At 35.1% G+C, this 15716-nt stretch overlaps 2 protein-coding genes across 6 annotated transcripts in view; one reads left to right on the top strand and one right to left on the bottom strand.

Moving 5' to 3' along the window:
• The window catches only part of LOC118275113 (apyrase-like), a 235522-nt gene extending 227502 nt beyond the window's left edge, over positions 1-8020 (bottom strand). For all 5 annotated transcript variants that reach the window (XM_050696739.1, XM_050696738.1, XM_050696736.1 and 2 more), the window contains exon 1: positions 7796-8020. In XM_050696739.1, coding sequence (XP_050552696.1) covers positions 7796-7908 — 113 coding nt within the window. In that variant the 5' untranslated portion in view covers positions 7909-8020. The remainder of the gene's footprint in view (positions 1-7795) is intronic.
• LOC118274573 (luciferin 4-monooxygenase-like) overlaps positions 1-15716 on the top strand; it is a 227023-nt gene that overhangs the window by 60274 nt on the left and 151033 nt on the right. The gene's annotated exons all lie outside the window — the stretch shown is intronic.

Below are 15716 nucleotides of genomic sequence, written 5' to 3'. Positions count from 1 at the left end.
ATTCACATGAAACTTGAAGACAGAAGGTTGTATTTGGCCAGTGCAAAGCTATGTATGTGTACCAATAAATATGATTGGTAGAAGCCAAACGCATCAACAGCAAGCATAGCACATCTCTGGTGGTAAACCATCCTAATACCTTTTTCACAATGATTAGTAATAACTGGCCTTCCCACAGAGCTATTAACACTTTCACAAATTATCCTTCCCCAAAAACTGCTCTATCATTTGAGGAAACCGCATAAATATACATTTAGTTGTTTTTAAGTTTGTCATTAACCGACTGACGCACGGGGATTTACTTTTTTTATGATTATGTGACGAGCAGAAGGATCACTTGATGGCAAGCAATCGTTGCGGCCCAAAAACACTCGAAACACCAATGGCGTTACAAGTGCGTTGTCAGCATTTTGAGGCCTCCGATAACCTCACTCACTCATTTCTTCGAGTTTCGTTTCTACATTTTCCCTGCTACATAATCAAGCTATGGACCCTAATCTCCTAGCAATATATAGAGTCTAGTTTCCAGAATTCAGCTATCGGTTATAATATATTTTGTTTGAAATTTTTTTCTTGACTACCACAACCACCCAGTGTATGTACGTGCCATGGCGTTTTAGATTCTATATCAATTAATTAAGCATCGAGCCCTCTAGACTGTGCGACAAGGAACAGTTTCAACCACAGAACAGAGAAAAAGAAGTTCAACAATGTCGCGGCGACATCGCCCGATGTCTCTGGGCAAACATGTCGCTCGACAAATGTTCCTAGTGGAGATGAGGTTTTATAGTGGAAAACAATCCAATAAAGAATTTGATATATTTCGCAATTCTACGAGTACTAAGTTCAGAAACTACTGCTTACTCGCACTGAGATAAAAACAGTTTAACGCATGACTTGCTCTAGATTCTTCAAGGTTGTAGTAGATAAACAAAAACATTGTTGCAATTCAAGTATCTGACTTGAAATCTTAACTAGTCCTTACTTCTCGTTCACATTTTCTTTTAGCCGACTTAAAAAAGATGAAGGTTCTCTGTTTGACCTGTATGTATGTACATATTATACTCACACACACAAGCGCACAAACAAACAATACATTCAAATAGCCATTAGTTTAATTGATAGATATTTTTCATTGTTTATGTGATATTGGACAAATAAGCATTATTCATCTTAACATGATAGCTTTAACACTATGGGTTTAAGTGTGGGAGAGCCAAGCTTCGGCACGAATGGGCGGCTGGACCGGAGTGATACCACGGCCTCACAGAAAACCGACTTAAAACAACGCTTGCGTTGTGTTTCGTTGTGTAAGTGAGGTACCGGAGGTGCCGGAGGCCAATTAACGAACCCGCATTCCCAATCTTCCCAATCTCCGATTCCGCAACAACCCTTTAATTCCTGACCCCCAGAGGGCAACGCACTTGTAACGCCTCTGGTGTTACAAGTGTCCATGGGTTGCGGCGATTGCTTACCATCAGATGATAAAAAACAAGAATAACAGCATCGACAGTCACGTTTGCGACCACCAATGCGACTCTTTTATATCGCAAATACCTACATTTTAATAATAATACTCTACCTTGAAATATACTTTCAGAAACCATCACTTTGATGAAAATTCTTTATTATTCTAAAAAAGAAAGTACAAGCCCGTTCCATTATGTAATGACAGAAACATCTTTGTACCCACATTTTGTTTAAGATACGGAAAATAAGTACCTAATAAACAATTTACTAAAAGGATGTGATGTGAGCCATTTTTATGAAAAATAAAGGTAAGTATTCTGAATAAACAAAGCGTAGATTTTGGTGAATCAGTAATACCGACCATATTTTTTTTCCAGTTAGGTTTTTTGAAGGGGAAAATCATCTACTTCACATCACTTAAAAGTTAAGAAAAGATTAAAAAAAGATATTTAAATGTGGGAGAGCCATGCTTCTGGAAAAATGGATACCACGGCCTCACAGAAAACCGACGTGAGAATAAGGTTACCGGAGTCACGCTTAAATCATCATCTAGATCACAGTTAAGCAGAGGACTTTCTCGATAGGTTGATGAGAAAATTGTCATAGTCAGAAAATTTATGCGAATTTTTTATCAGAGTATAATACACACACACACACACAACGTCACGCCTTTTATCTCCGAAGAGGTAGGCAGAGGTGCACATTATAATGCCGCTATACAATATACACCACTTTTGGCCATTTGTTACAAGTCTCATGTAATAGGGGTGAGCCTATTGCTATATACAGACACAATTTCAGACTGCTACTACTAAGAAATTTTCTAAAAACCGAAAGAAGCCCAGTAATACTTTGCCCGACCCGGGAATCGAACCCGAGACCCCTTGTCTGGCAGTCGCACTTGCGATCACTCGACCAACGAGGCAGATAATAATTTACTGATATATATATATATAACAGTATTGGTATTAATTAATACACTTGTCGGTCAACTCGCAAAATACCGTCCACAGATTTCGTCACAGAATCTTGACATTATTGTATCAGTGAACCGGCCAGCTGATTAATAGCAAGGTCAAATTGTAATCATTACAACCAGTATGTATATGTATAACAATAATCATTGATTAGATAACACACAAAGTGTTTAATTTGTAATATTTCTGTGATTGGTACGGCTATCGATTGAAATAGAGGATAAACGAGTATAAGCCTATGAATTATAAACTTCTGAAAAAAGAATTCACTATCGTTTTATACTCAGAATAAAGTTCTCCAAGAAAATCAGGATCCTCTGACCAGGCGAGGTGATCATGCCCGGCAGGCTTTCTGCCCAATTAATGTTCGTTGGGATTTTCTATCCATGTTACATACGGACATACGGACGGACAAACAAACAGACATGACGAATCTATAAGGGTTCCGTTTATTGCCTGCCTGGCTACGGAATCCTAAAAAGAAATATAGGGCGATCCTTATCACATGGGATTTTCGAAATACACAAATAAAATATGGTAAATAAAGCATGGTGGATGCTTTCCACCATGCTTTTCAATAGCACGCACCAGTGCTAAGCTATGTGTGCCAATGAACATGATTGGTGGAAGCAAAGTCGTTTTATTACTCAGTTTCGTAGAATTTTTATTAATTATATTTATATTATTATTTGTTTTCTATTATAGAATATCTGCTATAGTTTCTGTATGAGCTGTCAATGAGATAATTCTTCTTTTTTTCCTTAAGAATACCATTGTAATGATCAATAAGACGTATCACATTCAATTATAATAATTGTGTCATATAAGTAATATTGAATAGAATAAAATAAATGTGTTAAACCTTTAATAAATGTGTCATATTATTTTATTTATTTAGTTATTTCAATCCCAACTTTACTCAGGTGCTTTTCCTTAATTTTCTTGACGAATATTTACTTTATGACACTAGCTTCTGTAAGCGGCTTCACCCGCGTTCCCGTGGGATAAAAATTCTGTCACTCAAGTCAGCTCATACACTGTCTGTATACCAAATTTCATCAATATTCGTTTAATAGTTCAGTTCAGTTCAGCGTGATTAACGGGCAAACATCCAAACATTCACATTTATTATAGTGTGATTTTATGATTTCAGCTACGCAAATAATGAATAGATATATAGGAAGAAGTTAGTACTCTGATAAAGTATTTACTCGTGTTTGAGACATTTGGCATATAAATTGATATTAAAGATCAAGGAAGAGAAAGGCTTGAATATATTATTGTAATAATCCGATAAGCTTCACTCTAGATAAACGTTTAATAAAACAATTTTCATGTAAATGGTTCAATATGTTAATCCATAATGTCATCAATACCACAAAATGGAAGCGAGAGTTATTATTTGTTTGATAATGGGATATTTTTTTTGCATTCCTTCGTTTTTCTAGTTATATTAAAATTTTCTATGTATATTTCTATTCATATTAGAATCCGATATATTTGGGAGGCCAGGCTATACCCTGACTGGGGCTGCAGACGACCTGACCTAACCATATAGATTAAAAGGGAATGAAGTAGGAGTAGGAACAGGTTGATTATTGTCAGTAAGAGTCTGACATTCCTTCTCAGCTCACCCAAATCGAGAAAAGTCGTTGGATGATTTTTCAAAAATAAGACAGTTATGTCCCTGGGAGTCATTGAATGATTTCTCCCCCTCAAAAAGAAGACAAATATTCATGCCCCTGAGACGCGCCGAACTTCAGTGTTTTGGTGTTTTCGTGGTTGTATGTACTATAGATCCTGGCTTACAGAAGTTGTAACAGTTTTAGGAAGACGCAGCGGGCTTGTCCCAAAAAAAGTCCATTTTTTCATATGCAAATATAAAGAAAACCCTTCTAATTCTTTAGCTTCTAGCTTCAAAATATTAGTACTTATACTGGATAAGATAACAAAATATGCAGCCAATGATTCGTATACAAATACTAAGCGAAACATTTGCTTACGTTCATGTTGTTATTGATAACAAATTGATAACGAACCACTTATCTTTAAAGATGGGAATGGCATGTCTACGCCGCAAACGTATAATCAACTCTATCTTAAAAACATTAAGAGTTAATGTTGTTTGACATGTTCGAATGGACAGAGAAATTAACAATGTGTATTTATGTAAATGGTTTTAGTATTAGGTGAAACTCACGCCTTTGCATGATGGTAGAGACGTCAATGGACTAACTATGAACCTTAATGAGAACGTAATAAGATCTTAATTAGCATGTATCCACAATTATTTTTAAGTCTTTAAAGTAGGATGGAAATAGAAGTTATATATCTCAGAGAATGACCATGGCACATGGCAGACTTAATGTCTACCAATATCACAGTTTATGTGCTATAGTTTTAAATAAATAAATAAACATATTAAAACAGCTCGAAAATATCTTGGAACAAGTAATCACATCACACACATCAACAGCATATAAGGGACTGTTGTTATTCTTACATCAGACCACCATAGATACGGACCAGTAGGGCTGAAGCACAACCTGGAGCTGCGGACAACCTAGTGGGTTACTGAGGCCCCGGTTCAAAAACAGGAGTAGGAACGGGATGGCTTTTAGTCTGAAAGAGACTGACACTCCCTCTCGCCTCCCCAAAGGCAGGAGTAACATTCCCCCTCAAAAAAAACGTAACCTTGTTATGTTAGTTGGTTACCTATTTGTAAACTTGTTATTTTAGGCATTTAACCATTATCTCGGCTGGTGGTAAGCAATGATGCGATTAATGATGGGTCACGCCTGCTTTTAAGTAACCTAATCATAAAGACACCCTTTAGAAAACATAGACTGGTAAAGAATTATACTCTTTAATATGTGGGCAAAGAACGTTTAAGATGTCCGCTTCTCATGCATAAGGGTGTGGGTTCAAAACCTACCAATGGCATGTACCAATGTGGCATTTCATTTCATTTCAATGAGTCATGTGTACTTTTTAAGACTATTCTGACTCTAATGAATTGAAAAATTATGCTCCTTAGTGAATATTATCCATGTTTAACTATTTTTAACCTAGATTATTTTAAGGCGTTTACTACCGACATGACTATTAACATACTTTGCCCAATTAGGGCATAGAGTACGACCTTGATTGAACCTAGAGCCTTGAGATTAACAGTTAAGCTTGTTACTAAACTAGTTACAGGTTTATGTCTAGATTTAGAACTAGAATATAATTATTATGATCTTGCTATAATTTAAGAAATGCCTAAAAGTTTGTGAATTTATGTGTATGTTTCTTAATTAATCACGTAAAAAGGGCTGAAGGGATCTGGATTACATTTGGAAAAGGGATAGATTACGATTTAGAATAACACATAGGTTCCTTTATATTCCAAGGGGACGCGGGCGCTCTACGTACGTCGCGTTATGTTTCGCGCGCGCCTTAAAGAGCCATCAGATAACCACAAATGGGGCCCAGTAGGGCTGATTCCTGATCCGCAGCTGCGAACTACCTAGTGGGATTACCGAGGCTCCGGTTCAAAAAGCCGGAGTAGAAACGGGGAAGTTTTTAGTCAGTAAGAGTCTGACACCACTTGCGCGATTTTCCCCAATCTCAAAGTATAGTCAAAGTATTATAATGTAATTTATGCTTTACATAGTTAATTAATTACATAATCACTGTTTCCCTTATACACCATAACTACATCGGTAAATTGGTCATTAACATTAATTACAAAGCTATTAAATAACCAATATTTGTATTCATGTTTATTAATGCACTCATAAACACTTTCTCGGAAACAGCTGTAACGATTTCAATGAATATTGTGATAAGGATAGGTATAGAGATTCTGGAAACTGAGCAAACAAGCTATTAGGTTAGGGAACAATTGTTGTTTTATGTATTTTCTTGTGAATTTATGTAACGGTAAAGTAAAACCTAAACCGCGGCAAGCCCAAAAGTAGATGGCGGGACGAACTCGACATGTATAACAAGAATTGTCTTCAAAAAGCTTTAAACAGAGAAGAGTGGAAGGAGGGTAGGGAGGCCTTTGCCCTGCAGTGGGACGATCATGGCTGAAAATTGAAAATTGTAATTGAAAAGTAAAACCTTTGTCTAAACACTGGACACAAAACAAAACTCTAGGCTATTACTGAAGTCCTAGTTACCAAGATCGGGCGAGATTTGTCTATGTCAGCAGCAGTTAAGGCTATGTTGGCAGAGACAGAAAATTGGAGGGAAGTAGTCTCTTTTTGTGAGATTGTAATGTCCCAAAAGGAGGCTGCTAAGCGGGATCGCGAGAGAGCCGATCCTGCCTGTAGAAAGCGTCGCTTCTTAATACCCTGAAATCCGGCTTGCATCAACTGCAAGCGGTCCTTTGGGGCCACGGGAGCATAGGGTGGGGACTCTAGGCACCCACCCAGTGACCTCAGGGAAGACGGTGGCACAGTGGTCACGTGCTGCCGTGCAACTTGCATAGTGAAGCTCATGGAAGACGCTAGTCTCCCTAGGGATGTGCCGTAACAGGCGTTGCACCGTGGGGGCTCTGGAGCAGGTCTATTTAGAGGACTTGGTGCCCCTTACAAGTGTTTAGGGTGGCCCCAGAGGTAGTTTTAGTGAGGTAAAATTCCCACACTGTCTCGCCTTTTATGCCCAAAAAGATCGTCGAGGCGTCTTTTATAGGTTTTCTCCGTTATCAAAAAAAAAATTACATCATGTACGACGCTCATATTCATGAAATGAGCGAAACCTCGTCAAACAGTTAAGTGAGTAAGCCTTTTCGGCTCATACACATGCCAACATAATAGTTAAATTTAAATTAGTTTGTATCACGAAAGTTATAATATAAATCATAAAGAATTTCGCAACGTCCTTGCTACATATATCGTTCATCTTTATATTTTTCTACAATACATAACAGAACTGACGTTTGCAATAATGAAAAAAGAAAAATATTAGATAGTATCAATTGTTCTATTTTTTGTTTCATTATACTTATGCTCTAAATAAGAGAAAGAACGATGATATTATGTAAAATCGAACGACATTTGGCGCTACAGTTGTCCGCATATGTCATTGACCTTTGGCCTTTAACATTTCACTAATTTCTAGGTCAAACCGCGTAAAACTACAATCGATACAAATCAAATCATTTTTTACAATAAATTATCAATTAGTTACTACTACTTCTACTTACTAACGAAGAAGAAAAACCTAAAAAAATATGAATTAAAAAAAATATTTTTTCAAACAATTACGAAAAAAAATCCATAATCTGCATAAACAACACTCTCTAACTAAACATCCAAACGAAAATGAACCTTAAGACACAGACAAAAAACACTCACCTTGCATGAAAATCATTATAATGTATAATATCCAGCTTATACAGTCCTTCAAACGGCAAAGCAAAACCGTTCACGCACACACATATACCTAAAAGACCCCACACTACCAACATTTTTATTTTTTTATATATTTTTTTTAATACACTAAGATTATTTATTTATGTATTTATTTTAGAGCATAGCGAGCGCGCGACCGTCCCCCTCTGCTCGTGGATAGACACTGAAGTTTCAAGCTGGTTTGGAGGGGCGAAGCATGTCTTTATTGATGTAATTTCTACGCGCAGGATCTGTAGTACCTAGTGGGTCTATATGTACTAATGTACTGTAGTTATATTCGTACAATAGGGTAGACGACTAATTTTTATTTTAATGTCCGTCTTGTAGATTGTTTTAAAATATTAGACATGTATTTTTTATTTTCTTACGAAAACAACAAAATACTTTCGCAGATATATCGATTTGAAATATCATGTGATGTCAGGTGCGTTTTATACGTAGAATTGACGTATTTGCTCTCATTCTTAAATTTGATTCGTTTTATTTCAGTATTGTTATCTTATAATTATGACAAAATAAAAAAATGTGTCTAATATTTTTTCATTACCTAACTGACGGACTAAATAGATTTTTAATTTTTATACCTCATCATCATCCCTATATTGTAGAGTTATTTTTTTAGAAATTAAGTCGGGATATTTACCATGTTTATTTATGTCTATGAGTTTCCGATATTTCGGCACTGTTGCAAGCGCCATGATCACGAATGAGGACTCAGAGTTCAAAAGATAACATTTTAATTGCAATGATACACACAACCATAAAAATTGTAGAAGGAAAAATAAATTAATTAATTATTAAGGAAATGACAACTTTGTAGTTAAACACCATTCAAGTATATTTTTTTATTTTTTTTTTTTAGAATCAACTTTTATCTTTATTTACATTGTGTGGGAAGGTAATGGGGAAATGACGTAGGCAGCCTTCATGGCTAAAGTTTAATTCGTTTTCTTTGAGTAGTTTATTAGGAAGAGTATTTATTGTATTTTTTTTTTAATCATGAACAGCTCGTGAATTTTTATTTTGAATACAATTTTTTTTAAGTGGTGTATATCATCCAATGTCTTCTCCCACCTTAGACGTGGTGAGAGGGAGTTTCCGACTCTAACGCGACTCCGACTGAAAACCGGAGAAGAAACGGGGTGGTTTTAGTCAGTAAGAATCTGATACACCCTCTCGCCTCGGCGGCAGAAGTCATTGGTTGGATGTTTTAACCCTTCTAATAAAAAAAATGGAGTATAATATTGAAAAAAATTGCCTACTCCAGCTTACTGGTTTGCCTCGTTGGTCGAGTGGTCGCAAATGCGGCAAGGGGTCTCAGGTTCGATTAATGGGTCGGGCAAAGTACAACTGAGCATTTTTCGGTTTTTTCTAAAATTCAAATAAATAGCGAAGAGTAAAGCGTGAGCGAGAATAAATACATTGTATTACGTGCCGTAATGTGCACCTCTGCCTACCACTTCGGGGATAAAAGGCGTGACGTTGAAAGCTACTCCTGCGTACTACGACAATGTGAAACACGTGCAGCGTTTCAAAGCTTCGCTTGTTAATATATCGTTATGACGTCTATACAGCGGATCGATAGAGAGCTACAGAGGTAACAGAGGACGTCCGTGGGCCGGTTATTGTTAGATTTCCTTGAAAACGTTTTGACAAATATGAAAAGAAATGAGGGCAGTCGATGAATTAAGGTAACTAAACTAACCTACACTTAACTGCCTACGTATGTTTCGGTGGTTAAAGTCAGGTAAAGTATTATTGTGTCGGTTTTTCTAAAAATTCTAACATTGTACAGCACAGCTGTAAAACGAAGTCTGGATTTAGAGTTTTCGGGGTTTTTCCAAAAAGGGAATAGGTTGCTAATGGGCAGACGTACTCGGTTGTAGGCCGCATCATCACTTACTATCGGACGAGATAGAAGCCAAAGGTCGACCCAGCAAACGTAGAAAATATTTTTTTTATAGGTCAGTCTAGAAACTGGTAAGTTCAACGGAGTTATAATTTAACTAGCTACATCAACGCGGTTTTACCCGCTCTACGTGGCTCTTATTGATTGTATGGTGATAATTTATAGCCTGAAACCTTCCTTGCTAAATGAACTATCCAAAACAAAAATAATTTTTCAAATCGAAGCAGTAGTTCCGATGATTTGTGAGTTCAAACAAACAAACGAAAAACAAAATACAAGATTAAAGCACCTGATCATTTATTCATAGTTTGTGGAGTTTATACATATTTGGCTATTTAGATAGACGCCGATAAGCGTAATGCTATTACAATTTAATCAGGCGTTAGTGTAAAGCTGGTTTATTTATTTTATAATGTTAATAAGATTGTTTTGTTTGTTTAGCCAAACAATTAGACAGATCACCAGACGGTAAGCAATAGTCGTCGACCATGGGCACCCGCTGTACCAGAGCAATTACAAATGAGTTGGCTGCCTGTTGCTTGCTTCTTACTTTAGTAATTTTCCAACAAAAAAAGGAAAACTTAATAACATCGGCAGTGAATTTATTATTATTTACCAAGAATGTCATCAGTACGTATCGCATGTAGGCATTGCCGATGATGCGGTGCGAACGATGCGGATCAGTGGACGCAGTTGTAACGGATTTTAGTTTGTCTTGTATAGAAATACGTCCGTTGCGTGCGATGCGTACGATACGTACGATACGGGCTTGTGGACGCGTACCTTTAAGGGCTTAAGCGCATCTCTAACATAAATGACTTTATAACTATGCACTAATAGTAGTTAAATGTAAGTGTAAAAAAGAGTGTGATTATTTTTGAATATTTTATTGTATTGAAAAGTTGTAATAATTTATTTTTGACCCAGTCATCATCCCTATTGAATGAAGCGATTTTCTACTGCACATAATTATCTGTAAGTGTGTACATATGTCATTGAACTTCTCTTAAACGACCAGACCGATTTTGATGAAATTTTTGTGTTCAAGGGGATCTGAGAATGGTTTAGATTCACAATTTTGTCCGCTGGACAATGTTTTTTTTAATTATTTTTTAATTTATTAGTAGTTGTTGATTTTGGAATGTTTTACATTGGATCCGACAAATTTTCAAATTAAAGACGTGTAGACAGGACAACGTCTATTGGGTCTGCTAGTAATAATATAATTTGTGGAGTGTCTATGGACGTCAGTGATGTTACACGTGATACGATTGCTCGTTTACCAGTTTATACCTACAATAAAAACAATACTTTTTCCGAAATGTCAACAACGATTGTCTGTGTATTTTATATCTATACCTACATTATTATTAGGTATATGACGTCAATTTTATTAGTATGGATTTTTGCATATTTCCTACGTATATTAAAATTATGTGTATCAATGTTTGTTTATTTAATTCACAAAAAGAAATCTACAATGTGATAGGGGTGAGACTTCTAACCCGTTAAGGCTGAGTTCTACATCTAATTTTATGGATAAAAGTCGGGGGTCGAATGGGTCGAATGCGATGGCCCTCCCTCTAAAAATATGGTTATTTTAATATTTTTTTTTGCTTTTTTTTGATATCAAAGGTTGTATGCGTCATAGAAACAAAAAAAAAAAAACGACAAACGGTAGCTAATAACCTTGGCTAACTAATTCATTACTTTTTTCATATGTTTGATAATGTTTTGGTGAGAAAAAAAATCATTTGTGAATTATTTTTACCGAAAAAATCACATTTTTCAATATTTTCAATTAGGGGTTCAACCCTTTATATTATTTTTATTGGCGATAAAATTAGATGTAGTACTCAGTCTTAACGGGTTAGAAGTCCCAACCCTATCACATTGTATACTTGTAATGAATTGCAATGAATTCTGGCACATGGGTTTTATAACAATTTTGCCTTTATTTTTTAGTTTATTCGTCCTGGGGATGCCTGGCACATGGGTACTTGTATTATATCAATTTTGCCTTATTTTTTTTAGATTATCCGTCGCGTTAAGGCCCATGATCTAGCAGTAAACTGTCACACATTCGCATTCGTCCTCCCATTTCTTGTAAACATACCTACTTCCCAAGTAAACAAATTTGTTTGTGTTTATTCTACCTACGATGTTCAACATCTATTAATAGATATAATAGCTATTTCATAACAATACCTACATATATTTTATCTCTTTTAAAAAAAAATAACCCGAGGCCTTTATTGCGTAAACGACACTTTTACGGTCAAAATAGTTTTTTTTTATTAAAAAAAATCTAATAATTACTATTTTATACGCTATACCAGTTTATTAATTAGTATTTTATAAAAAACAAACTTCGGCCTAATGTGGTTTATACCAGATTTCTATGGAATATTTTTTTAAGTGTAGGAAAGCCATGCTTCAGCACTAATGTGTTGGCTCGACCGGTGTAATACTTCGGCCTCGCAGACTATCGGCGTGAAACAACACAAGCTTCGTATTTCGTTATGTGAATGAGGTACAAATCTTCTTCTTATACGGAGAGGCCTGCAGTGGCCACTTATAGGCTGTTGTTGATGATGGGATATAGAAAGGGAGATTGGACCTCATTCACACGACGAAACACAACGCAAGCGTTGTTTCACGTCGGTTTTCGGTGAGACCGTGGTATCACTCCGGTCGAGCCGGCTCATTCGTGCCGAAGCATGGCTCTCCTACACTTTAAGAGACTTTTTCTTATAACAAGCATTATTATATACCAGAATTATTATGGTGTAATAACAAGTACTATTTTTGATAAACCAGACTTATTATCATATAGTTTTAATTTGGACTTAGACAAAAAAAATCAAAAAACCTTCTAGAAAATTTTATAAATATTCCAAATTAATGGCCCATTATCAATTATATGTTTTCGCTTATTCATACATAGGTATATGTACCTAAAAGATTAAGCTGGTTGTCTGTTTGTCTTTCACCATTATTTTTATGTCCTGAAAACTCCGAATGTACATTCAATGAGTTTTCAGGATTCGAGTCATTCAGGTCATTTTATTCATTCATTTAGGTAATTTTTAATGTGGGAAGGTTTTACTTAAATATACTTTTTTTATATGCTGTATAGCTTTTCAGTGATTTAAAGCACGTTCTTTAGTTCTTTTTTTAATTCAATGCATAATATACTTTAAACTATACTTTTGCTGGTATAAATTCAAAAATCTTTAATATCTTTACAATTCATCCTGTATACGAATTTTAAAATACTACAAACATGAAACATGTCAATACATAAAAAAAAATCTTAAAATTGCAGCAGAGTTCATATCGTATTCGTATTTTCAAAATATCCTTCCCTTCAAATAAAAGGACATTTAATGACATTTTTCATACTCATATCGTTCCAAAGCATATAAACTAGACATAGATAAGTTTGAAAACTATTAAAAACAAACAAAGTCGCGGGATATGATCTAGTTAATTTTATTACTTGTTACTTATTTTATTACTTATTACACGTGGAAATTCAAGAAAAACAAGAACAAAATTTGGACAAGTGCCATTTAAAATTTCAAAAACAGGTATCCCTTACCTATGTTTTTGTTATATAATTTATTTTTCTACATTTACTACTATCTATTTGCTATTATTTTCATACATAGCCAGCCTACTTTATAGTGAGGTTGTGTATGAAGTAGCTTTAGTCTTATATAAATTTTAATGTGGTATACCAGTGTATTCTTAGTGTAAAAGTGTTTGTAGGTTTTTATATCACTAGCAGTAAGTTAATTATTTAATATTAATTTAATTATTATTATAAAATTTTATAAATATTTAATTAAGTCGGTTTTTAGTTATTTTATGTTTTATTTTCGTTCATTTTTTATTTTTATTTTCATACGATACGATGAGACCTATATTGTGAAAGCAATAATTGCTCAAAGCATCTTTCAAAGATGTTCTGCTGTGCCTTTGCTTTTTATGAAAAAAAAGCTGAGAATTCATCATATTTTCGGTTCTTTACAAAAATAAAGAGAGGATAGGGATAAAGAAAAAATATAAATTAGATGTAAATAATATATTATAGAATAGACTTAGGCGTTACTTTACATTGTTCCTACATCATATACAATGTGATAGGGGTGAGACTTCTTACCCGTTAAGGCTGAGTACTACACCTAATTTTATCGACAAAAAAAAAATATCGGGGGTTAAACCCCCAATAGAAATATTGAAAAATAGCGGTAAAAATTTTCGGTAAAAATAATACAGATATGTTTTTTTTTTCTCCCCAAAACATTATCAAACATATGATAAAAGTAATGAATTAGTTAGCCAAGGTTATTAGCTACCGTTTGTCGTCTTTTTAGGGTTCCGTAGCCAAATGGCAAAAAACGGAACCCTTATAGATTCGTCATGTCTGTCTGTCCGTCCGTCTGTCCGTCCGTCCGTCCGTATGTCACAGCCATATATTTCCGAAACTATTGGGCCTACATAGTTGAAACTTTGTAGGATGATGTATTTCAATAACCGCTATTCGAATTTTGAATAAAAATTAATAAATTTAAAAATGAAAGGGGGACTCCATACATGGAAATGAATCAAAAAATTTTTTTTTTCAACTAACATATACGTGATGGGTGTCTATGGATAGGTCTTTAAAAAAGACATTAAGGGTCCCAAAAACACTTTTCGTCAAAATCAATCGTTTGAAAGTTAGACGCTTCCAAAGTGGAAAAAATAGTGTCCCCCCACTAACTTTCAAAATAAGAAAGTGAGAATACTGAAAAAAATATATGCTGTAGATTTCAATAGAAACTAACAACGAAAATTGGTTTGAACGAGATATCATTATTAGTTTTTAAGAAATAAAACATTTTCAAAAACCGCAAATATAACTTTGTCGTTCATACAAACACTATGTAAAACCAAGTTATTTTACAACCTTTTATATTATGTCATCTACTTGCTGTTACGGAACCCTTCAAGGGCGAGTCCGACTCGCACTTGGCCAGTTTTTTTTTGTTTCTACGACGCATACAACTTTTGATATCACATAAAGTAAAAAAAAATATTAAAATAGCCTATAAAAAAAATATAATTTTTAGGGGGAGGGGGATCAACACCCCCTATTTTTTTTTTTGACGATAAAATTAGGTGTAGAACTCAGCCTTAACGGGTTAGAAGTTTCGCCCCTATCACATTGTATACAATAGGTAAATGATCAAATAATGTATCAGAGATATTGTAAAAATCATTTTTTTAAAAAGAGTAACGATGGAGTTTCTTGCTCGTTCTTCTCCATTCGAAGCAACACTTTGGAACGAGCGCCTAGCTTCACTGACGGACAGACTGACGGACAATTCAATTTGACGTTTCAAAAGTGCCTAATTTAGGATTAATTGAAATAAATGCTTTGACTTTGACTTTGAAAACAGTACAAGTTCATCAGAGAAAGCTCTCAGGTTTAAAAGAGATCGATCTCATTCAAATGAGAGAGTCTGTGCTTGTAACACCACCACCAGTGGTGCCAACTGGTATTAAATGTCACCTGCTGCGGACTACTTAGCGGGTTTACCGGGGCTCCGGCTCGAAAAGCAGGAGTAGGAACGGGGTGGTTTTTAGTCAGTAAGAGTTTGACACTCCCTCTCGTCTCGCCCAAGGCGAGGGATGTCGTTGGATGATTTTCCTCCTTTAAAAAAAATGTTACCTGCTCTACCGTCAACATGGAACGAGCACCTAGCTTCACTGACAGACTATTGTTTATTTCTTTCTTTGTTGACGTTTCAAAAGTACCTAAGTATATGGTTTAATTGGAATAAATGATTTGACTTTGACTTTGACTTTAAAAAATATTAAATTTAAAATCATTAATATAGGGTATATCCAAGCAAGCAGTCTTGTTTCTGTAATTAGAAATTAATTCAGGTATATCAGTATCCT

Source organism: Spodoptera frugiperda, chromosome 11, assembly GCF_023101765.2.
Source record: "Spodoptera frugiperda isolate SF20-4 chromosome 11, AGI-APGP_CSIRO_Sfru_2.0, whole genome shotgun sequence".
Taxonomy (NCBI): domain Eukaryota; kingdom Metazoa; phylum Arthropoda; class Insecta; order Lepidoptera; family Noctuidae; genus Spodoptera; species Spodoptera frugiperda.
This window is presented reverse-complemented; position numbering and strand designations above follow the sequence as displayed.